Raw genomic sequence first — 23,844 nt, 5'->3', positions numbered from 1 at the left:
TAGTGATAATTATAAGCTAAGAATTTAAGAGGCACTTAAATGTTCCATATAAAACAACAAATTAAAGATATAATACTATATTTTATTTTATTTATTTTTTTGTATGTGTGTGAGGAAGATCAGCCCTGAGCTAACACCCACGCCAATCCTCCTCTTTTTGAATACTGTATTTTAAAAATTGGCTTGAAACTGCTTCAGTAGTTTGGGCCACATGAAAAACAGGTCCCATGTTAAGGTCTCAATACAACAGTAGACCAGTTGCCTCTTTCAACTCATTCTAACTCATTTTAACCTCACACCTAGAGACTGAGTCTACTCTCAAGTGAATTCCTCATTGGTATCCAGTAGATGTTCATAAAAATAAAACTACTTTAGAGAAGACATGCTCACTGGGAATCAGGGGAGACCACCCAATATTTCCTGTACCAATCTCCAATAGCCATTAGACCAAAGAATCAAAAAGAAAACTACTTATGCTCACTGTGTGATACTTCAAGCTACAGCCAAGAAGAGAATGCATAAAGCTGGTGCCACTCAATGCAAGCCCTCAACTGCAAGCCTAAACCAAAACTCAGGCAACACTGGGTAAATCGAAACCAAGTCAGAGGGGCTCAGGCGGCCATGTGGAGAACACACGTAACACAGGAGACCTAAGGTACCAATGGAAGAAAGCCATCAGGAGTTACTGCTAGCAGAAAAAAGCCATGTTCTATTCAGGTACAAGTTCAGTAGCAGCAAGGGCGAAAAAGACTACAAGTTCAGTAGCAGCAAGGGCTAAAAAGACTAAGTAGACAAAGTTCCTTTAGGGAAAACAAAACAATGGCAATATTACATTGAAATTCAAGGAAAAAATAAAGATGAATGTTTTAAGGGCAGAAGAAAACCAACTTCAATTCCAAGCCCTATGGCGACAAATAGCAAATGGGAGCAGCAATACACTACAGTAATTAAAAAGACAACATTCAAGAACTGAAAGTACTGGTATAGTTTGGGGTTTTATTGAAGAACTGCACATTTTCACTGCATTCATAAAAGGATTTGCCATGGCATGCAGTTTTTAAAAAACATCAGCGTTCTCAACCTACAGCAACAGAAGTGGTAGGCAATTTCTAAGCCCAGGCCTCAGAAATGTTCAGTTTACTCTCACTGCCCATCTCTGAAGAATAGGAGAGCACTACAGCCACATGAAGACCCAAGAACTGATCTGCAACAGGCTTTTCCTGGGCTAGGCTGAAGTGACTGTACTTACTGGAGTCCTCCCACTGGAGGAAATGTAGCTTCCACGCAGAGTAGTACAAAAATCCCAGTACCAGAAAAAGGCAGAGGGCTAGTAGCAGATTGCGTACAAATACCAAGAGTCCCATCTTCACATGATTTATGATTTCCTACATGACCTAAAAAAAAAAAGAAAAAATTTAGGTCTTAAAAGATAAAGCAATCATCTTATTGATATACTCTATCTTAAAATAATACGTATTTATAGAGAGAATTTCCAAATGAAGAACAACCTAGAATTACCGCTGAGTTCATGACACAGTGTCCTCCAACCTGCTCATCTGTCTCAAGAGAACAGCTTCACCAGTCACTCAGCATCCAAGACAGAAATCAGCAGTCATCCTTGTGTCCTTCCTCTCTCTCATTCTCGACATCCAATCAACGACCAAATTCTGGCAATTCCAACCTCCCCAATAAATCCCAAATCAAATCTCCGTCCAACCATTACTACTCTAGTCCATGCCACCACTGTATTCCCACAAACAAGTTTCCTTGCCTCAAAATTTGCACTCTCCCAAATCCATTTTCTGCACAGCACAGTGAGTAGTCTGTTAATAACACAAAATCTGCCATGACTTCCCTGCTTAAACCCCTGTGTATTAGTTTTCTACTGCTGCTGTAACAAAGTGCCACAAACTTAGCAGCTTAAAACAACTGAAATTTATTATTTCAGAGCTCTGTAGGCCACAGTCCAGGAACAGTGTGCTCAGCTGGGTACTCGGCGTTGGGTCTCACAAGGCCAACACCAAGGGCTGAGCAGGGCTGTACTCCTTTCTAGACTCTGGAGATGAATCTGCTCCAAGGTCCTTCAGGCTGTTGGCCTAACTCAGTTCCTTGAAGCTGTCAGGCTGAGGTCTCCTTTCCTTGGTGGTTATCAGACAATCTTTGCTCCTGTATTCCTTCTCACACTTTCCATGTGGCCCCCCTTAGCCATTGTGGGTTAAGTCCCTCTCACTCTTTGAATCTCCCCAACCTCCCCTTCTACCAATTCTTACTTCTGCTTCCAGCCACAGAAACTTTGCTTTTTAGGTTCATATGATTAGATTGGGCCGACCTGAATAATCAAGGATAATCTACCTATTTTTTTGTATTGAGGTATAATTGACATATAACATTACACTAGTTTCAGGTGTACAATACAATGATTCAATATATGTATATATTACAAAATAATCACGAAAACAAATCTAGTCAATATCCATCATCAGAGTTACAAATTTTGTTTTGATGAGAACTTCCAAGATCTACTCTCTTAGCAACTTTCAAATATAGCATACAGTATTAGTAACTATAGTCACCATTACACTATATTACTGCAATTACATTACACTGCTGTACATAATGCTGTACATTATATCCCTATGACTTATTTATTTTATAACTGGAAGTCTGTATCTTTCGAGCATTTCATCCATTTCACCCACTCCACAGCCCCTGCCTCTGGCAATCACCAATGTGTTCTATCTATGAGGACGATTTTTTTTAGATTCCACATATAAGTGAGATCATACAGTATTTGTCTTTCTCTGTCTAATTTATTTCACTTAGCATAATGCCTTCTAGGTCCATCTATGTTGTTGCAAATGGCAGGATTTTCTTCTCTTTTACGGCTGAATTGTATTGCACTGTGAACATATATATATATTCACATTTTCTTTATCCATTCACTTGTTGGTGAATACTTGAGTTGTTTCCATGTCTTGGCTATTGTAAATAATGCTGCAATGAACATGGGGGTGCAGATACCTTTCTGAGTTAGCGTTTTCGTTTCCTTTGGATACATACCCAGAAGTAGAATTGTTGAATCATATGGTAGTTCAGGTTTTAATTTTTTGAGGAACCTCCATACTCTTCTCCATAGTGGCTGTGATAATCTCCCTGTTTTAAGGTCCATAATCTTAATTTCATTTGCATAGTCCCTTTTCCCATGTCAGGTAACACATTTACAGATTTCAGGGATTAGGATGTGGGCATCTTTAGGGGGCCATTCCACTTAAAACACCTTTCATTAAATTCTCAATTGCTTGAGAATAAAGTAATTGCTCCCTGAAGCCCAGCAGCTTTTGATTGTGCCCCTGTTGACTCTCCAACCCATCTCTTGCTTCTCCCAGCCTCGTCTGTGTCCTATACTCTAGCCATTCTTCTTCCCACCACTGGACATTGCCTTGTTGCTTCTCCCCTCATGACCTGGCTGGAATACAGTCTCCATCACCTTGCTATTTTACCTGCTGCACATTCTTTGATACCCACCTTGAACATAACAGCCAAGACGACGTCCCAGGATCACCCCTCCCCACCTCCACTCAGGTATGTTAGCCACAAAATAACTTAAGAGAAAGAAATTATGTATAAATATTACAAATGAAGTGATAAAAAGTTATTGTTTGCAGAAAATATAATTGTCCATCTAGAAAAACCAAGAGAAATTAAATGAAAAACCATTAGAACTACTAGGAAGTTAATAAAGTAGGTGATTAAAAGATTAATTTACAAAAATCAAAAGCTTCTTAAAAACTATATCAGCAATAACCAATTAGAAAACGTAAGGGGAAAAATTCCATTGATGATGGTAACAAAATCTATAAAATATGTAAAAATAAACTTAGGAAGAAATGGGCAAGATTTTCACCAAAGGACATAAAAGATCCAAATAAATAAAGAGACATAGCAAGATCCAACACTGGAAATGTGTCAGTCCTCCTGAAATCTCTGTTCTCTGTAAAGTCAGTCTAACTCCAGGCAAAACTCATCATGTTACTTTTTTTTTAATAGGTTTTATTTATTTTATTTTATTTATTATTTTTTTTTTTTGTGAGGAAGATCAGCCCTGAGCTAACATCCGTGCTAATCCTCCTCTTTTTGCTGAGGAAGACCGGCTCTGAGCTAACATCTATTGCCAATCCTCCTCCTTTTTTTCTTTTTTTTTCCCCCCAAAGCCCCAGTAGATAGTTGTATGTCATAGTTGCATATCCTTCTAGTTGCTGTATGTGGGACATGGCCTCAACATGGCCAGAGAAGTGCTGCGTTGGTGCGCGCCTGCGGTCCGAACCAGGGCCGCCAGTAGCGGAACGTGCACACTTAACCACTAAGCCACAGGCCGGCCCCCATGTTTTTGAACGTGGATCTAAAGTTAATCTGAAGACTTCATGTCCAAGAAGAACCAAAAATTTTTTTAAATGAAAAAAAAATGAGATGAGGATTTGCCAGATATCAAAACCAACTCAAAGCTAGAATTATTGAGGTAGATGCGTACTGGCACAGGAAAAGACAAATAGATCAATGGAAAGAAAAGAGTCTAGAAATGAGCTTTCTCAATAGACAGACACGCACACATATGTATGAATGAATTTACTTATTTACGTATATATATACGAATTTACTCTGATAAGTGTACAAATTTTTTTTTGTGTGTGAAATCAGCCCTGTGCTAACATCTGCCAATCCTGCTCTTTTTTTTTTTTTTTTTTTTTTTGCTGAGGAAGACTGGCCCTGGGCTAACATCTGTGCCTATCTTCCTCCACTTTATATGGGACGCCGCCACAGCATGGCTTGCCAAGCAGTGCGTCGGTGTGCACCCGGGATCCAAACCAGCAAACCCCGGGCCGCCACAGAGGAGCGCGCACACTTAACCGCTTGCACCACCGGGCCAGCCCCTAAGTGTACAAATTTAAAAAGAAAAAAGGTATGATAGGATACATAGCTAACTGTTGATGTGGTTACCTCTAGGAAATAGGATGGAATGATGAGAACTTTCCCCTTTATACACTTCTGAATTAAGTTTATTTGTTAAAAGTCATAAGTATTGCCTCTATAATTTTTTAATATTAAAAAAACCAGGGGGGCCAGCCCCGTGGCTTAGTGGTTAAGGACACGCGCTCCACTGCTGGCAGCCCGGATTCGGATCCCGGGCGCCCACCGACGCACCACTTCTCCGGCCATGCTGAGGCCGCGTCTCACATACAACAATTAGAAGGATGTGCAACTATGACACAACTATCTACTGGGGCTTTGGGGAAAAAAAGGAGGAAGACTGGCAATAGATGCTAGCTCAGAGCCGGTCTTCCTCAGCAAAAAGAGGAGGATTAGCACGGATGTTAGCTCAGAGCTGATCTTCCTCACACACAAAAAAAATGACCTCACAGAAAATGAGAGGTTGTTCAAGTTAAAAAAAAAAAAAAATCAACAAATACATTGTAGAAATGTAAATTGGTAGACTCTAACAGGAACATTTTGGAAGTATCTATTGAAATTTATAACATTCATACACCTTGACCCAACATTTCTATTTCTATGACTTTTTCCTAAAGCAACACTCCAACAAATATTTTAAAAGATATGTACATGAATTTTTATTAGCAACACTGATTAGAAGAGCAAAATACTAGAAACAATTCAAATATCCATCAATAGGGAACCAGACAAATAAATTATGGTGCAAAATACTAGAAACAATTCAAATATCCATCAATAGGGAACCAGACAAATAAATTATGGTACGTCTACACAAGGACATCTGTATCAGTTGGGGTCTTGGCAGGAAACAGACAGCACACACAAAGGATTTTTTGTACCTGTGTGAGTAGCCGGAGGCTACTCCTACCCTGGGGCTAAAGGGGCAAAGAGACAGAAGGCTGCTACTGGAGGCCAGCCAACAGGAGCAGCAGCCACAGAGGAACACAGTGGCTACTAGAGCCATGGCAAGGGGCAGAGGGGGATAATAAATACTCTGACTTCTCTCACCACTCGCCCTCTGATCCCCGTCATGCCTCTTATCAGCTGATCCCAACTGGAAGCCAGAGGGCAAGGAAGCCCAGAAGATGCAGTTTGCAGAGGTCGGCCATTAGCACACAGAGGAAAGAAGGTGGATAACAGATCGACCAGGGCAGGAGAATAACAAGCATAGAACATGATGTACATGTTCTAACTGTAAATGATGTACAGTTAGAGGCACATCTGCATATCTTGATATGGAAAAATATCTAGAATGTACTGCTAAGTGAAAAAAATCTAGTGGTAGAATAGTAACCTATATGTACGTAACCACGGCCACATATTGGTGATAAACAAGGACGATAGCAATGTTTAAAATTAATGTTAAGTATTAAGTATATACTTAAAAGAATATGCACCAAGCTGTTGACAATAGTTATCTCTGAAAAGTGGGTTTGGAGGGAATGTTTTTCACAATCTATTTATTTTTAATTTTTATATTTATGCAAGTAATAAATGTACCAAGTTTTCACAGTAAATTAGAAATTGGAGACTTGCATTTCTAGCAGCACACAGGACTATGTATCCTGTCCAATGCTCCCACTGAAACCAACGGAAAATTTAAGGTATAAGCAGCCTGCCTACAAAAGGTAGGCGGTTCTGGGAAAGCTTTTCCTTTCCTTTTAGGAGGGGGCTGCAGTGGCTGGCCCCAGCCCCTCCTCCTTCTTTCTGTCCTGAATGCAGATATGACATCTGAACTGCCACAGCCACACAGTGACTACAACCTACGGCTCTGGCAGACACACAACGGCAGTCAGTCAACAAACGCGGCAGCGAGAAGGCTGAACTGGCCGCCTCTTGCATTTGTCTTTTCCATTAAGGAAAAGGGTCCTCTAATGAAGAGGCAGAACAGACACCCCACAGGAAAGTGACTTCCAAAAGTGATGACGCGCAAAGAAGCAAAGAAGAACTGACAATAAGCCAAACCTCCAAGACAAGGAGAACACCTCAAGATTCTGAAAGAGATGAAATTTCAAACTCCCCGGTAGAACAAAAGCTGGACAACACATTCAGTGGTGAGCTGTGGGGAAAAAACAGGCACTCACACACTGCTGGTGGTGGGAGGGATGTGGCAATATCTGACAAAATCACACATGCTTTTACATTTAACCCAATAACCTCACTTCTAAGAAACTAGATACACTGAAAAAATTACCAGAAGACTTATACACATGGCTATTTAGTGCAGCACTATTGGTATTATAAGAGACTAGGCCTGAAAGTATTCCCAATGTCCTTCGACAGCGACAATAAACTATGGTATATCCACAAAATGGAGGATTACGCAGACATAAAAAGAAATGAGCTCTCTCCCTCTCTTCCTTTCTGAACAATTTAATCTAAAAGCCATTAGGCTTTAGAGGCCAATCAAGGTAGGCTTATATACCTGGAGTGCAGAGATGGAGAGGGGCATCAGGCCATCGTGCCAGGTCTAAGTATCCATATTAAGGCTAATGGGAGGCAGATGTCTCAATGATGGAGAAGAGAGTTGCAAATATGGAAAGGGAAAAACTCAAATAAATCTTTTCGGTTGTACTGGAATTGAAGCTATCGGTGTGAACTGATGGTTTTCCATATATAAAGACACAAAAATACCAATGTGGACAGTGTGCAAGTGCCTTTGTGTGTACATATGCATATACTCCCTAGCTCTGTCTAGTGGCAGGGCCTGGCAGCATACTCCAATAGCAATGAGTACACCTTGCACCTAGACCTTTATCTTTAAATGTCGTCCACCAACAGCAGGAACAAGGGATCCCTGGAAGAGCGGCTGACTCCAGACTGGGGCAGGGAACAGACAAAATAAGCCTGTGCCATCCTGCTGTGCCTGACAGCAGGAAAACACTTCAAGACTGAGGACACACCAAAAGGAAAAAGCAGCTAGCTTGAGGGGCTCCTATTGGCCAGACCTGGAAAAACTCAGCATCAAGATAAAGATGATAATAACAGATTATAACCCATTATATAAGAATCTAATAAATGAGGAGAGGGGAAAACTCTCCCTTAAAGTGGAATGTCAACTGATGAATGGAGAAAGAACAATGTAATGAGAAAATGGCCATCTAATCCGGGATAGTGCAAATCAAAACCACAGTGAGACATCACCTCATACCTGTTAGAATGGCTGTTATCAACAAGATAAGAGATAAGCGCTGGTGAGGATGTGGAGAAAAGGGAACCCTTGTGCACTGTTGGTGGGATTGTAAACTGGTGCAGCCATTATGGAAAACAGTATGGAAGTTCCTCAAAAATATTAAAAATAGAACTACCACGTGATCCAGCAATCCCACTTCTCGGTATTTATCTAAAGAAAATGAAAACACTAACTGGAAAAGATACATGCACCCCATGTTCATTACAGATTATTTACAACAGCCAAGGTATGGAAACAACCTAAGTGTGCATCAACAGATGAATGGATAAAGAAGATTTGGTATAAATATATATGGAATATTATTCAGCCATAAAAAAGAAGGAAATCTTGCCATTTGCGACAGTATGGATGGACCTTGAGGGCATTATGCTAAGTGAAATAAGTCAGACAGAGAAAGACAAATATGAGCTCTCAGATACAGAGAACAGACTGGTGGTTGCCAGAGGCGGTGGGTGGAGGGTGGGCAAAATGTGTGAAGAGGGTCAAAAGGTATAAACTTCCAGTTATAAAATAAATAAGTCCTAGGGATGTAATGTACAGCACGGTAACTATAGTTAAAATACTGTATTGCATATTTGAAAATTACTAAGAGAGTAAATCTTAAAAGTTCTCATCACAAGAAAAAAATATTCTGTAACTACACATGGTGATGGATGTCAACTAGACTTATTGTGGTGATCATGTCACAACACATACAAATATCGAATCATTACATTGTACACCTGAATCTAACATAATGTTGTATGTCAATTACATCTTAATAAAAATTTAATGTTGCTCAAACTTAAAAAAAAAGGAAAATCACCAGTTAGCAACCATTTTAGTAATAATTCAGCTAAGAAACATCAAAGGATGCCAAAATTAATGGGTAAAAGTTCTGAGAAATGGGATATTATATAGCTTAAAGTATCTCCCCATAAGATTCTTATTGATTACAGAGGGGAAAAGAGTACCTTTACAAAGGAGAAATGTGGTAGACACCACACCACCATAAGCTAGCTGAAGGATACGTGGGAGTTCTTTGTAATATTTTTGCAACTTTAAGTCTGAAATTATTTCAAAATGAAAACTTAAAAAAGAAAGATCTTTAAACTAAATGCTCAAATAAATGTTCAAATAAATATCCAAAGGAGATTATGCAGCCACTTAAAATGCTGTTTATGAAAAAATTTTAATGACACAGGGAAATGCTTATGATACAGTATCGAATGAAAAAAGTTAAGATACAAACATCGTATACTCAACTATAAAAAAAAATAAGAAAAACGAGTGTAAAACATAAATCACTAACAGTAGATTAATGCTGAGAGGTTTCCGGCTGTGAGAGCACACTCCCTGTGCAGCCACAAAAAAGCACGCAGATCAAGAGCTGCCGATGCTCGCAGTGAGCTCCCTTCGGCATGCAGAGGGAGTGCAGCCATCTGGACTCATCCTCCCTCCTGCATTCACCTGATCTCAGAGAAGGAGGTGTCTCTCTTCTGTCCAAAGCTAATGCAACAAACAGGAAGTGCCAGGGATTATGCGAGGCACAGGGGACATTAAGACAATCAAACTCAGACTTTGCCCTAGAGGAGTTCGTCTGACTTCTCACTCCCCACTCATTCTTCAAACTACCACAATCTGATATGGCTCCCAATCCTACCTGTCAGTCAATAAGTTGTGACCTCTTACCTGCCAAATTCACCGGACACTACAATCCTCCCATGACTTAACCTTTCTACAGCATCTAAAACTATGAGAGGTGGTACAGCCTGGTGGTAAGAGCCCTTTCTCTGCCTCCTTTGCCTAGCAATGCCAACTCATCTTTTAGGACCCTGTTCAAGTCTTACCTCCTTCAGGAAGCTTTCCTTAATCATACTTAACCTTTCTACAGCATCTAAAACTATGAGAGGTAGTACAGCCTGGTGGTAAGAGCCCTTTCTCTGCCTCATTTGCCTAGCAATGCCAACTCATCTTTTAGGACCCTGTTCAAGTCTTACCTCCTTCAGGAAGCTTTCCTTAATCATAGCCCTACACTATGGCTGTCTGTCTAATATCCCATGCTTACTTCTATCACAGCATTTATAAAACATCTTGTCTATTTTTCTGTCTCTGCAAAGAATCAGCATGTAATTTGAAAGCAGAATCTATAACTTAGGTCTATGAATTGTCAGCATTTAACAGCATAGCACCTAGTTCCTAGCAACACTCAGGAAGTGTTTGTTTAAAGATTAAATAAACATATTTCTACTTACATGCCCTAACTCTACACAAAATTAATATAATTTGTACACATTCCAAAAATATATACTAAAGATATAATAACTTGTGTGTGTGTGTATATATATACATATATATATATACACGCATAGGCATAATGTATGTGGAGGGAAGCTTGGGATACTGTCTGAGGCTTTCTTATACTCTCATTCCACAAATATCCCTAAGGCACTCTCATCCACTTCTGTGACTTCATTTACCAACAGTATGCTCACTATCCCCAACTTTCCATATTCTGTCTAGACACCTCTTAAGTTCCATGTCTATGTATTTAACTTCCCACTCTATATCATCTTCTAGATGCTTCAGATGCCTCAGACTTCCCTATAAACTTCCTCTTTCTCCAGTGTTCACTGCCTCAATAAAAGGCAACACTTTCACAAGTGTTCTTAGCAGAAACCTGGGAATTATCCCCGACACTGCCCTCCTTCTCACTCACCCTCCACTTCGATCATCAAGTCCCAAGAATTTTACTCTTAAATATTTCTTGAATTCATCCATTCCTCCATCTTCACTGCCATCATCCTATTTCAAGTCACTATAATCTTTTCCTTGGACTACTACAACAGCCTCCTAAAAGGCCTCCCATATCCGTTCTTGATCCTCTCCAATTCCTTCTCCACATAGCAGCCAGTGTGAACTTATTTCACTCCCAGGCTTAAATTCTGTAAACTTCCCACTATCCTTAGGGTCAAGTCCCAAATCCCGTACAAGGCCTGTAAGACCCTGCATGACCTGGCCATTGCCCATCTCTCCTCCCAGATCTCTCACCACCCCACCTGTGTCTGCAACAGTGAATGTCTTTCAGTGTTCTGAACTCACTATGTTCTCTCCCAACACCAGACTGAAGGCTTCTTGACCTGCTCTCTTCATCCAGCCAACTCCCACTCATCCTAAAGTCTCAGCTGAACAGTTAATTCCACAGGGAAGTCTTATCTTGTCTCCACACTTTCGGTTAGGGCTCCTTATTGTAAATTCCCATGGCACCTGTATATCCCCGTCCCATTACATAGTGCACTTATGATCTTATGAGTATTCACAGTAATTTGTTTAACATTTATATTCTGGCTGATCTAGGCAGGGAACATGTCTATTTTGTTCACCACTGTATCCCCGGTAGGTACTCAAAAACTATCTGTTCACTGACCCAATATTCAGTCAGTTATAGCAAGCTCAAAAAAAAGTACAAAAGGTATATAAGGTACATAAAGCTAGGTTATTTTAATTAGCCATAAAAAGAAGATTATATAAAAACTGAACTCACGGAAACAAACTGCACCAAACTCCTGTCATTTCTAAAATATCCTACAAAAGTTATTTTCTGAACTATACCTTGCAACAATTTTGTCTGAAATGTCAGAATTTTGCTGATCTTCAAATATTAGCCATAATGGATATGAACTCAATTGTGACAAAATTACTCACAACAAAACCCAGAAAGTATTTCTAGAGCATGTCTCCTGTGAATACTTTTGAGCCTAGCTAATTAGAAGTCATTATGTACTATTTATTATCCAGCTTCTCAAACAAGTTACTGAAAAGCTCACCAACTTTTCAAGATATTTTTTGCTGAATGCACACCTCCTAGTCAGACTTTATGCATGACTAAGCAGATTTAAGTAAGTTAATTAATATGCAATATATTCAATTATTCTATGCAGAAGAATTGTGCATTTTCTAATTGCAAGTGAGGGAGAAAATAATTAATATTGCTAATATTCATACAGCACTTACTGTGGAGCAACCATAGTTCTAAGAGCTTTGTACAATTGAACTCACTGATCTTCTCAGTACAGTCATGCATCACTTAACAGGGGATATGTTCTGAGAAACGCGTCGTTAGGTGATTCTGTTGTTGTGCAAGCATCACAGAGTGCACTTGCACAAACCTAGAGGTATAGCCTAGGTTATATGGTACTAATCTTATGGGACCACCGTCATATATGCAGTCTGTCCTTGACTGAAATGTCGTTATCTGGTGCATAACTGTAATCCCATGAGGTTATCATTCCCATTACATAGAGAAGAAACTGAGGCACAGAGAGATTAAATTATCTTGTTTAAGATCATAGAGCTAGTAAACAGCAGAGCCAAGATTCAAATCCAAATGATCTGGCTTCAGTCATATAACTTTTTTCACGTGAAGAGGCAACACAGTATATCAGAACAATAATAAAAAGGAACCAGCACAGGATCTAAACAAAGATACCGCAACAAAAGCGAAAGAAAGAAACGGGGCAGGGTGGGGGAAGCATGTGGAAGTGAAGACCACACAACAGAAAAAATTTTGCCACAGAACAGATAAAGATCATTAACAAAGATTCTTCCCACACCACCCTCTCCCAAATGGCTCTATAAAACAAGAGCTAACTAAGAGCAAAAATTAAAGGGAGCACTCAGGGAAAAAAACAGTAAAACAAAAATTTTTAAATAAAATAAAATTAGCACTCAGAAACTAAGTGAAAGAAAAATAACACCATCACAAAATCAAAAGTCTCAATGAAAGAGAACAAAGTGGACACTGCTGAAAATACAATAAAAGTCATGAAGGCCATGACTGATAAAAAATGAGCAAGATAAAATAAGAAAGAACAAAAAGTTTAAAAGGATTACCAAAACAAACCCAGACAACAAAACAAGAACACTTAGCAATAGCAGTCACAGGAGATCCAGCATAAGCATAACTGATGTCTGCAAAAGACAACCAAGCAAATGGAACAAAAAAGAGATATGCAAAAATGGATAATTAGAGAGAGCTGGGCTGAGGGCAAGTTGACCCAAAGATACAGTGTCCTGGCTTCTCCAGACCACAACAGCCAAAGTGGCAAGGATAACCTGAAGATCTCCAAAGGGATTTAAAAAGCTAAGGGCATGCTCAGGTCCAGATTACCCACTGCGTGAGTTATAGATTTATGGCCTCTCAGCTCCAAATTCATCCCATTTGCTTGCTCTGTGAAAACAGATCTGGGCCCTTTAAATATTTTTCTTTTGCCAGTTGGCAAGATGTCAAGCTTTGTCAGTAGAAGGTGCTGGAGAGCCACTGCAGGAGGAAAGGGGTTTGCTTCTGGATTCCAGAGTGCTCCAGTGTCATCCTCCTCGTAGGCTTCTGTAGTACACATGGTTTTTGCAGTGCCCAGCAGTCAGCAATGAGCAGCAGCCAACAGCTTCCCTGAGCACCTCTCTTGGGCAGTTTTGGAGTAGAGTGCTTCTGGCGAGACACCTCTGTAAACAGCTTCCTCCAGCACCCTAGAGGGCAGGTTTCCAGCAAATTCTACCATGCAGCATCACAGTGACTCATCTGCAATCCAGTGAGCCATGGTCATGTCCACTACACCACAGTCTGGATCTCAGCCTGTGGCAGGAGTGGGATAGGTTGGGGGAGCCCTTCAATGAGCACTCCATCTCAGCCCTGGGGTAGCAGCTACTCCTTATATCTGCTATTTCTATATTCTTTAGAGTTCTCTTTACTCCTTTTAAAAAAGATTTTTTTATTCAGGTAACATTGGTTTATAACATTATATAAATTTCAGGTGTACATCATTACATTTCAGCTTCTGTATAGACTGTCTTGTGTTCATCACCAAAAGTCTAGTTACCGTCTAGCACCACACACACGTGCCAACCCTTCTTGCCCTCCCCACACCCTTCCCTTCCGGTAACCACCAATCTGTTCTCTGTATCAATGTGTGTGTTTGTGTGTTTATCTTCCACATATGAGTAAAATCATGCAATAACTGTCTTTCTCTGTCTGATGTATTTTGCTTAGCATAATATCCTCAGGGTCCATCCACATTGTCACAAATGGCAATATTTCATCTTTTTTGATGGCTTAGTATTCCATTGTGTGTGTGTGTGTGTGTGTGTGTGTGTCTGTGTGTGTACCACATCATCTTTATCCATTCATTTGTTGACGGGAACTTAGATTGCTTCCAAGTCTTGGCTATTGTGAATAATGCTGCAGTGAACATAGGGGTGCACACATCTTTTTGAATTAGTGTTTTCACGTTCTTTGGATAAACACCCAGAAGTGGAATAGCTGGATCACATGGTGTTCTATTTTTAATTTTTTGAGGAATCTCTATACTGTTTTCCATAGCAGTTGCATCAATTTACATTCCCAACAGCAGTGTATGAGGGTTCCCTTTCCTCCACATCCTCTCCAACACTCATTATTTCTTGCCTTTTTAATAGCCATGCTGATAGTGTGAGATGATATCTCATTTGTATTTTGATTTGCATTTCCCTATTAATTAGTGATGATGAATATCTTTTCATGTGCCTAATGGCCATCTGTACATCTTCTTTGGAAAAATGTCTGTTCAGATCCTCTGCCCATCTTTTCATTAGGTTGTTTGTTTTTTGTCGTTGCTGAGATGTATGAGTTCTTCATATATTTTGGATATTAACCCCTTATCAGATATATGATTTGCAAATATCTTCTCCCAGTTGGTAGGTTGTCTTTTTATTTTGTTGATGGTTTCACCTTTGCTGTGCAGAAGCTTTTGTCTGATGTAGTCTCATTTGTTTATTTTTTCTTTTGTTTCCCTTGCCTGAGGAGACATGATATTCAAAAGGTACTACTAAGACTGACGTCATAGAGCACACTACCTATGTTTTCTTCTAAGAATTTTATGGTTTCAGATCTTACATTCCAGTCTTTAATCCATTTTGAGTTAATTTTTGTGTATGGTATAAGATAATGATCTACTTTCATTCTTTTATATGTGGCTGTCCAGTTTTCCCAGTATCATTTATTGAAGAGACTTTCTTTTCTCCATTCTATGTTCTTAGCTCCTATGTTGAAAATTAGCAGTCCATAGATGTGTGGGTTTATTTCTGGGCTCTCAATTCTGTTCCATTGATCTGCGTGTCTGTTTTTCGGCCAATACCATGCTGTTTTGATTACTATAGCTTTGTAGTATATTTTGAAGTCAGGGAGTGTGATGCCTGCAGCTTTGTTCTTTTTTCGCAACATTGCTTTGGCTATTCGGAGTCTTCTGTTGTTCCATGTAAATTTTAGGATTCTTTGTTCTATTTCCATGAAAAATGTCATTGGGATTCTGATAGAGATTGCACTGAATCTGTAGACTGCTTTAGGTAATATGGACATTTTAACTACGTCTATTCTTCCAATCCGTGAGTACAGAATATCTTTCCACATCTTCATATCTTCTTCAATTTCTTCCAATAATGTCTTATAGTTTTCACTGTACATATCTTTCACCTCCTTGGTTAAATTTATTCCTAGGCATTTTATTCATTTTGTTGCAATTGTAAATGGAATTGTATTCTTGATATCTCTTTCTGCTAGTTTGTTCTTGGAGCACAGAAATGCAACTGATTTTTCTGTTGATTTTGTACCCTGCAACTTTACTGTATTTGTTAATTATTTCTAATAGGTTTTTTTTTTGGTAGATTCTTTGGGGTTTTCTATATATAAAATCATGTCATCTGCAAATAGTAACAGTTTTACTTCTTCCTTTCCAATTTGGATACCATTTATTTCTTTTTCTTGCCTAATCACTCTGGCTAGGACTTCCAATACTATGTTGAATGAGAGTGGTGAGAGTGGGCACCCTTGTCTTGTTCCTGTTCTCAGAGGAATGGCTTTCAGTTTTTCCCTGTTGAGTACAATGTTAGCTGTGGGTTTATCATATATGGCTTTATCATGTTGAGGTACTTTCCTTCTATACCCATTTTATTGAGTTTTTATCATAAATGGATGTTGAATCTTGTCAAATGCTTTCTCTGTATCTACAGAGATGACCACGTGATTTTTATTCCTCATTTTGTTAATGTGGTGTTATCACAGTGATTGAGTTGTAGATGTTGAACTATCCCTGCATCCCTGCAATAAATCCCACTTGATCGTGGTGTGTGTTCCTTTTAATGTATTGTTGTAACCAATTGCTAATATTTTGTTGAGGATTTTTGCATCTATGTTCATCAGCGATATTAGCCTGTAATTTTTCCTTTTTTGTGGTGTCCTTGTCTGGTTTCGTATCAGAGTGATGTTGGTCTTGTAAAATGAGTTGGGAAGCGTCCTCTCGTCTTCAATTTTTTGGAAGTTTGAAAAGGACAGGTATTAAATATTTGAATGTTTGGTAGAATTCACCAGAGAAGCCGTCTGGTTTGGACTTCTATTTTGGCGGAGGTTTTTAATTACTGTTTCAATCTCTTTACTAGTGACTGGTCTATTCTGATTCTCTATTTCTTCTTGATTTAGTTTTGGGAGGTTGTATGATTCTGACAATTTATCCATTTCCTCTAGGTTATCCAATTTGTTGGCGTGCAGCTTTTCATAGTATTCTCCTATAATCCTTTGTATTTCTGTGGTATCCATTGTGATTTCTCCTCTTTCATTTCTGATTTTATTTATTCGAGCCTTCTCTATCTTTTTTTTTAGTGAGTCTGGCTAAGGGTTTGTCAATTTTATCTTTTCAAAGACCCAGCCCTTAGTTTAATTGATCTTTTCAAAGACCCAGCCCTTAGTTTAATTGATCTTTTCAGTCTCTATTTTATTTCCACTCTTATTTTTATTATTTCCTTCCTTCTACTGACTTTGGGCTTGGTTTGTTCTTCTTTTTCTAGTTTTTTTGGTGTAGTGTTAGATTATTTAAGATTTTTTTGTTTCTCAAGGTAGGCCTGTAGTGCTATGAACTTCCTTCTTAGTACCACTTTTGCTTTGCCCCATAGATTTTGGTATGTTGTGTTTTCATTTTCATTTGTCTCCAGGTATTATTTTATTTCTCCTTTGATTTCTTCATTGATCCAATAGTTTTTCAGTAGTTCGTTGTTTAGTGTCCACCTATTTGCGACTTTTCCAGCTTTCTTCTTGTAGTTGATTTCTGGTTTCATACCATTGTAGTCAGAAACGATGCTTGATTTGATTTCGTCTTTTTTTTTTTTTTGGTGAGAAAGATAATCCCTGAGCTAATATTCAATGCCAATCCTCCTCTTTTTTGCTGAGGCAGACTGGCCCTGGGCTAACATCCGTGCCCATCTTCCTCTACTTTACATGGGATGCCGCCACAGCGTCCAAGCCACAGCTTGGCTTGACAAGCGGTGTGTCAATGCGTGCCCGTGATCCGAACCTGCAAACCCCGGGCCGCTGAAGTGGAGTGCACGCACTTAACCGCTGCACCACCGGGCCAGCCCGAATTTGATTTAAATCTTCTTAAATTTATTGAGACTTGTCTGTTTCCCAACGTATGGTCTATCTTTGAGAATGTTCCATGTGCACTTGAGAAGAATGTGTATTCTGCTGCTTTTGGATGGAATGTTCTCTATAAATCCATTAAGTCCATCTGGTCTAGTGTTTCATTTAAGGCCACTGTTTCCTTGTTGACTCTGTCTGGATGATATATCCATTGATGTAAGTGGGGTGTTCAAGTCCCCTACTATTATTGTGTTGCTGTCAATTTGTCCCTTTAGGTCTGTTAATAGTTGCTTTATATACTTTGATGCTCCTTTGTTAGGTGCATATATATTAATAAATGTTATGTCTTCTTGGTGGACTGTCCCCTTTATCATTATATAATGTCCATCTTTGTCTTGTTATCTTTTTTTGGCTTGAAATCTATTGTCTGATATAAGTATGGCTATATTCACTTTCTTTTGACTGCCATTTGCTTGCAGTATCATCTTCCATCCCTTCACTCTGAGCCAAGCTGAGACAAGTCTCCTGGAGGCAGCATATTGTTGGGTCTTGTTTTTTAATCCATCCAGCCACTCTGTGTCTTTTGATTGGTGAATTCAATCCCTTTACATTTAGGGTGATTATTGATATTTGAGAGCTTAATATTTCCATTTTATCTTTTGTTTTCTGGTTGTTCTATATTTCCATTGTTTCTTTTTCCTTGTGTTTCTGCCTGCCATTTTAGTTTGGTGGTTTCCTGTGATGTCTTTCTCAGTTTCCTCTTTTTTTTATGTTTTGTGACTGCTGAATTTTTGTTTTGTGGTTACCATGAGGTTTGTATAAAAGATCTCATAGATAAGACAGTCGTTTTTCTGCGGATAGCATCTTAATTAGCCTATGCAGGTTCCGTCCTTTTCCTCTTCCCCTTCTATGTTTTTTTCGTTATAAATTATGGCTTTTTGTACTGTGAGTTTGTTACCAAACTGAAGTAGTTATAGTTACTTTTAATGTTTCTTTCCCTTTATCCTTTATGTTATAATTAAGTGTTTACCAACCCATTCTGGTATAGAGTTGCAATTTTCTGATTCTATCTGTCAATCACCTTTGTAAAGCTTTGTATACCTTTGTCTTTTTGTTTCAGGTAGGAGAGCTCTTTTCAAGATGTCCTATAAGGCAGGTCTAGCGGTAATGAACCCCTTCAGCTTTTGTTTGTCTGGGAAAGCCTTTATTTCTCCTTCACATTTGAAAGATAACTTTGCTGGATAGAGTATTCTTGGCTGATAGTTTTTATCTTTCAATATTTTGAATACATCCTTCTCTAGCCTGTAGAGCTTCTGTTGAGAAATTCGCTGATAGCCTAATGGGGGTTCTTTTGTAGGTTATCATTTTCTGCTCTCTGGCTGCCCTTAATATTCTTTCTTGGCCATTGACTTTTGACAGTTTTAATATAATGTGCCTTGGATAAGGTCTTTTTGCAGTGAAATAATTAGGAGTTCTATTAGCTTCATGTACTTGTATATCCAGTTCCTTCCTCAGGTTTGGGAAGTTCTCAGCTATTATTTCTCTAAATAAGCTCTCTGCTCCCTTCTCCCTCTCTTTTCCTTCTCGGATACCCATTATCCTTTTGTTTCCTTTTCTAATGGAGTCAGATAGTTCTCATAGAGCTACTTCATTTTTTTTAAATCTTAGTTTTCTCTCCTCTTCTACCTGAATCATTTCCAGATTTCTATCTTCAAGTTCACTAATTCTGTCTTTCAGATCGTCTGCTCTATTTCCAATGCTTTCTACTTTATGCTTCATCTCATTTATTGTGTTCTTCAGCTCCAGAATTTCTGTTTGTTTTTTTTTTAGGGTTTCAATGTCCTTGGTGAAGAACTCCTGTTCATTAATTTTATTCCTGAGTTCATTGAACTGTCTTTCTGCGTTTCTTGTTAACTCAATGAGTTTCTTTATGACAGCTATTTTGAATTCTTTGTCAGTTGGATCACAATCTTCTGTGACTTCAAGTTTGGTTTCTGGAGAATTGTCACTTTCTTTCTGTGCTACTGTTTTACTTTGGTTCTTCATGGCACTTAATGAGTTGTTCCTCTGCCAGTGCATTTGTGGTAGCAAACACTTTTCTTATTTGGATAAAGCTTTGCTTACTTTGATTCTGAGCAGCTTCTGGTTGTATTTAAGAGCCTGTACTTTCCACCCTCCACTGCCTCTGCTAGAGGTGTCATCAGTGCCCTTCCTGTGCTATTTGTGCCTCCAAGGCTGCTGGCGCCTTGCTGCTTATGAAGTCACTGCAGTCACAGGTGTCACCACCAGTCACAGGGCTGGGGAGCACCTCTGTTACTTCCGTGGTCACCTGGCTCCCCCACTGTGGGGAGTGGGAGCTGGGGTCATGGGCACCTCTGCCACATCCAGGTTTGCTGGGTCTGCAGGTGCCACTGCTACAGGTGGGGGGCCAAAGTTGTGGGTGCTACTGTAGCTGGGGGGGACTGGGGTCGTGGGCTCTGCTGTCACTGATACCTGGCTCTCTGTGGGCTCTCCATGGGCTCAGGCACTCCTGCCACATGTGCCTCCTGCGCTGCTGTTCCTGGTTTTTCTGGGGGTGTTGGCACTGCCGCTGCCAGAGGTGCTGGGTTCACTGGTGTCACCGCCACTGCCAGATGGGCCAAGGTCATGGGCAACACCACCACAACCACAGGGGAGGGGTACCCGGGTCATGAGTCCTGCCAGGGCTCCTGTGAAGCCTCTGGCCTCAGGCACTGGTGTGGTTCCTGTTACCTCAGGTCACGGGCACCGCTGCCACTGCCCGGGGCCCGGGGTCTCGTATGCAGCCCCCGCTGCTGGAAGCTCCAGTATCAAAGGCATCACCACTAGGGAGAGGAAGAGGGCTGGGTTGTGGGCACCGCTGCAGTTCCTGCAGCCTCAGGTTGTGGGTGGCACCCATCAGTGCTGGGGGAGGGGGAGGGGCTGACTCGCTAGACCGCTGCAGTTCCTGCAGCCTCTGGTCTAGGGTGCCAGCTCAATTCCTGGAACCTCAGGTCATGGGCACTGCTACTGCTGCCGGGGATACTGGTGTCTTGGATGCAGCCCCCCGCTGCTGGGAGCGCTGGGGTCTAAGGCTCCGCCACCAGGGGACAGGGAAGGGGTGGGGTCACAGGTATCGGCGCAGTTCCCAGAGCCTCTGGTCACGGGCCTGGCAGTGGTTCCCGACGCCTCTAGGAGCATGGGCTGCCTGGGTTCCTGGGGCCTCCATTTGCAGGTGTCATCACAGTTCCTGGGGCCTCTGGTCACAGGCACGGCTGCAGATCCTGAAACCTCTGGTGTTGGCAGCTGCCACCACTGCTCCCCTGGTTCCACTGTCTCCAGGAGGTCCAGTCCACCCACCTTCAGATGTATAGATGTATGGATCTCTCAGGAGTTCTGCTGTGCTGTGCAGAGAGTCCTTTGTTGGTCAGTGGATGTCCTACTGGTTATCACTTAGAGGGGAGAGACAAAGGGAACAACTCATTCCACTATGATGCTGACATCACTTCCCCTCTTTACTTCGTTTTAACAGCTTTATTGAGATATCATTCACATACCATACAATTCACCCAAAGTATACATTTCAGTGGCTTTTAGCATTTTCACAGAGTTGTGCAAACATCACCACAATCAATTTTAGAACATTTCCATTACCCCCAAACGATACCTAACACTCCACATCTGTCACCCTCCCTCAAACCTCCCATTCTCCTAGCCCTAAGCAATCACTAATCTACTTTCCATTCTATAGAAGAGGCAAATGTCTATAGACATTTCATATAAACGGAATCATACAACGTGGTCCTTCGTAACAGGCTTCTTTCACTTAGCATAATATTTTCAAGGTCCAAGCATGTTGTAGCATTCTTCATTTCTTTTTATTGCCAAATAACATTCCATTATATGAACACACCACATTTTATTTATCTATTTGTCAGTTGATGGACGTTGGGTTTTTTCCACATTTGGTCTGAATAATGCTGCTCTGAACATTCATGTACAAGTTTTTTATGGACATAAGTTTTAATTTCTTTTGGGTATATATCTAGGAATGGACTTGGGTGTATACCTAGGAGTGAAATATACCTGTGTCATATGGTAACTCTATGTTTAACTGTTTGAGGAAACACCAGACTATCTTCCAAAGCAGCTGTACTACTTTACATTCCCACCAGCACTGTATGTGAGTTCTGATTTCTCCACACCTGTGCCATCACTTGTTATTATCTTTTTTTTTTTTTTACCCCTGAGCTAACATCCGTGCTAATCCTCTTTTTGCTGAGGAAGACCGGCTCTGAGCTAACATCTATTGCCAATCCTCCTCCTTTTTCTCTTCCCCAAAGCCCCAGTAGATAGCTGTATGTCATAGCTGCACATCCTTCTAGTTGCTGTATGTGGGATGCACCTCAGCACGGCCGGAGAAGCAGTGCATCGGTGCGCGCCCAGGATCCGAACCCAGGCCGCCAGTAGTGGAGCGCGCGCACTTAACTGCTAAGCCACAGGGCCGGCCCTATCTGTCTTTTTGATTAAAGTCATCCTACTGGATATGAACTGAGCAAATGGAACAAAAAAGATATGCAAAAATGGAGAATTAGAGAGAGCTGGGCTCAAGGCAAGTATCTCGTGGTTTTGCTTTGCATTCCCCCAATGGCTAATGATGTTGAGCATCTTTCCACATGCTTATTTCTTTACCTCTTATTAGCTAATCTCATGTTATTCTAATTCCCTGTTACAGTTAATAATTCTTACATTAAACTTTACCTGCACAAAGTACCACGCGGTTTCTCTCTCCTGACTGGACCCAGACTCCTGTAACGTGGCAGTTAGTGACTTTCAAAGTAGAAATTAGATATCTACCAAGGTTTGGGCCAGCCCCGTGGCATAGTGGTTAAGTGCACGCACTCCGCTGCTGGCGGCCCGGGTTTGGATCCTGGGCGCACACCGACACACTGCTTGTCAGGCCATGCTGTGGCGGCGTCCCACATAAAGTGGAGGAAGATTGGCACGGATGTTAGCTCAGGGCTGATGTTCCTCACATAAAAAAAAAAAAAAAAAAGATATCTGCCAAGGTTTTAAAAAGAGAAGACAGAAGAGGAAAGCTGAAAAGTATTTTGTCCCTGGTCAGATGCCTCCTTTAGAAGTAGCTGAGAAGAGCCGGCCCTGTGGCTTAGAGGTTAAGTGCACGCGCTCCGCTGCTGGCGGCCCGGGTTCGGATCCCGGGCGCGCACTGGTGCACCGCTTCTCTGGCCATGCTGAGGCCGTGTCCTACATACAGCAACTAGAAGGATGTGCAACTGTGACATACAACTATCTACTGGGGCTTTGGGGGAAAAATAGATAAATAAATAAATTAATTAAAAAAAAAAAAAGAACTGGCTGAGAAAAAGCCTAGGGGACGGGGGTAAAAATCCAAGGGAACAAAACTTGCAGTTTTGTATGTTTTAGTTCATCTTTGTTTCTATCAGAAAAAGAAAAACCTTTCTGAATAGGAGCTATTAAGGTTTGGTTTTATTGGGATTTTGCTTATTTGTTCTAATGGTGTTTGGAGGACAAGGTTCCAAACATAATTTTTTATTTGGAAAAGGTTACTTCTATGTGGAAGATTAAAAATGCTGAATGCAATCAGTCTTGAGAAAATTCAACTGGAATGTTTGATAAGATGAACTTCCTTCACCTGGGCCAACTGAGATACAAGGAAGGTAGCTGGGAGATGGCAATACATCTAGAAAACTGGAAACAGAAAACTGGAGCATGAGAGCGGTCAATAATAATACTTAAACATGGGCGTGGCTGTGTTCCAATAAAACCAGCTGGCCAGTCTGCCGACCCCTGCTACGTATGGTATATGGACACACAATAGGCAGCAGAAGTATAAAACATGTATGGGAATAAAAAGACTTTAAATTCAAGATACTGTTTTCTCTGGTGAAAGAGGGAGGAGATGGGAAAAATACATAGGAGGCATTTGTGGGAAACGTAATGGTCTATTTCTTTGAAAAAACAAAAACAAAAACTGAAGCAATATGGCATATTAAGATTTAGCGATGGGTATCATCATATTGTTCTGTTCTTCTATGAGTAAAATATGTCATTAGAAAATATGAGATAAATGTTCCTTTTCACTGCTATTATTTCTCTGAGACTTTAAATGTCTGAGGCCTATGTAGTAGTTCCACATTGTTTATCTGCCCGTATCTAAAAAAAATAAGCAAGGAAAGAAATATAATAT

At 40.4% G+C, this 23,844-nt stretch overlaps 1 protein-coding gene across 4 annotated transcripts in view; it reads right to left on the bottom strand.

Moving 5' to 3' along the window:
• The window catches only part of ST3GAL3 (ST3 beta-galactoside alpha-2,3-sialyltransferase 3), a 223,639-nt gene that overhangs the window by 191,164 nt on the left and 8,631 nt on the right, over positions 1 to 23,844 (bottom strand). For all 4 annotated transcript variants that reach the window (XM_058552166.1, XM_058552167.1, XM_058552169.1 and 1 more), the window contains exon 2: positions 1,250 to 1,394. In XM_058552166.1, coding sequence (XP_058408149.1) covers positions 1,250 to 1,364 — 115 coding nt within the window. In that variant the 5' untranslated portion in view covers positions 1,365 to 1,394. The remainder of the gene's footprint in view (positions 1 to 1,249; positions 1,395 to 23,844) is intronic.

Source organism: Diceros bicornis, chromosome 13 (genome assembly GCF_020826845.1).
Source record: "Diceros bicornis minor isolate mBicDic1 chromosome 13, mDicBic1.mat.cur, whole genome shotgun sequence".
Taxonomy (NCBI): domain Eukaryota; kingdom Metazoa; phylum Chordata; class Mammalia; order Perissodactyla; family Rhinocerotidae; genus Diceros; species Diceros bicornis.
This window is presented reverse-complemented; position numbering and strand designations above follow the sequence as displayed.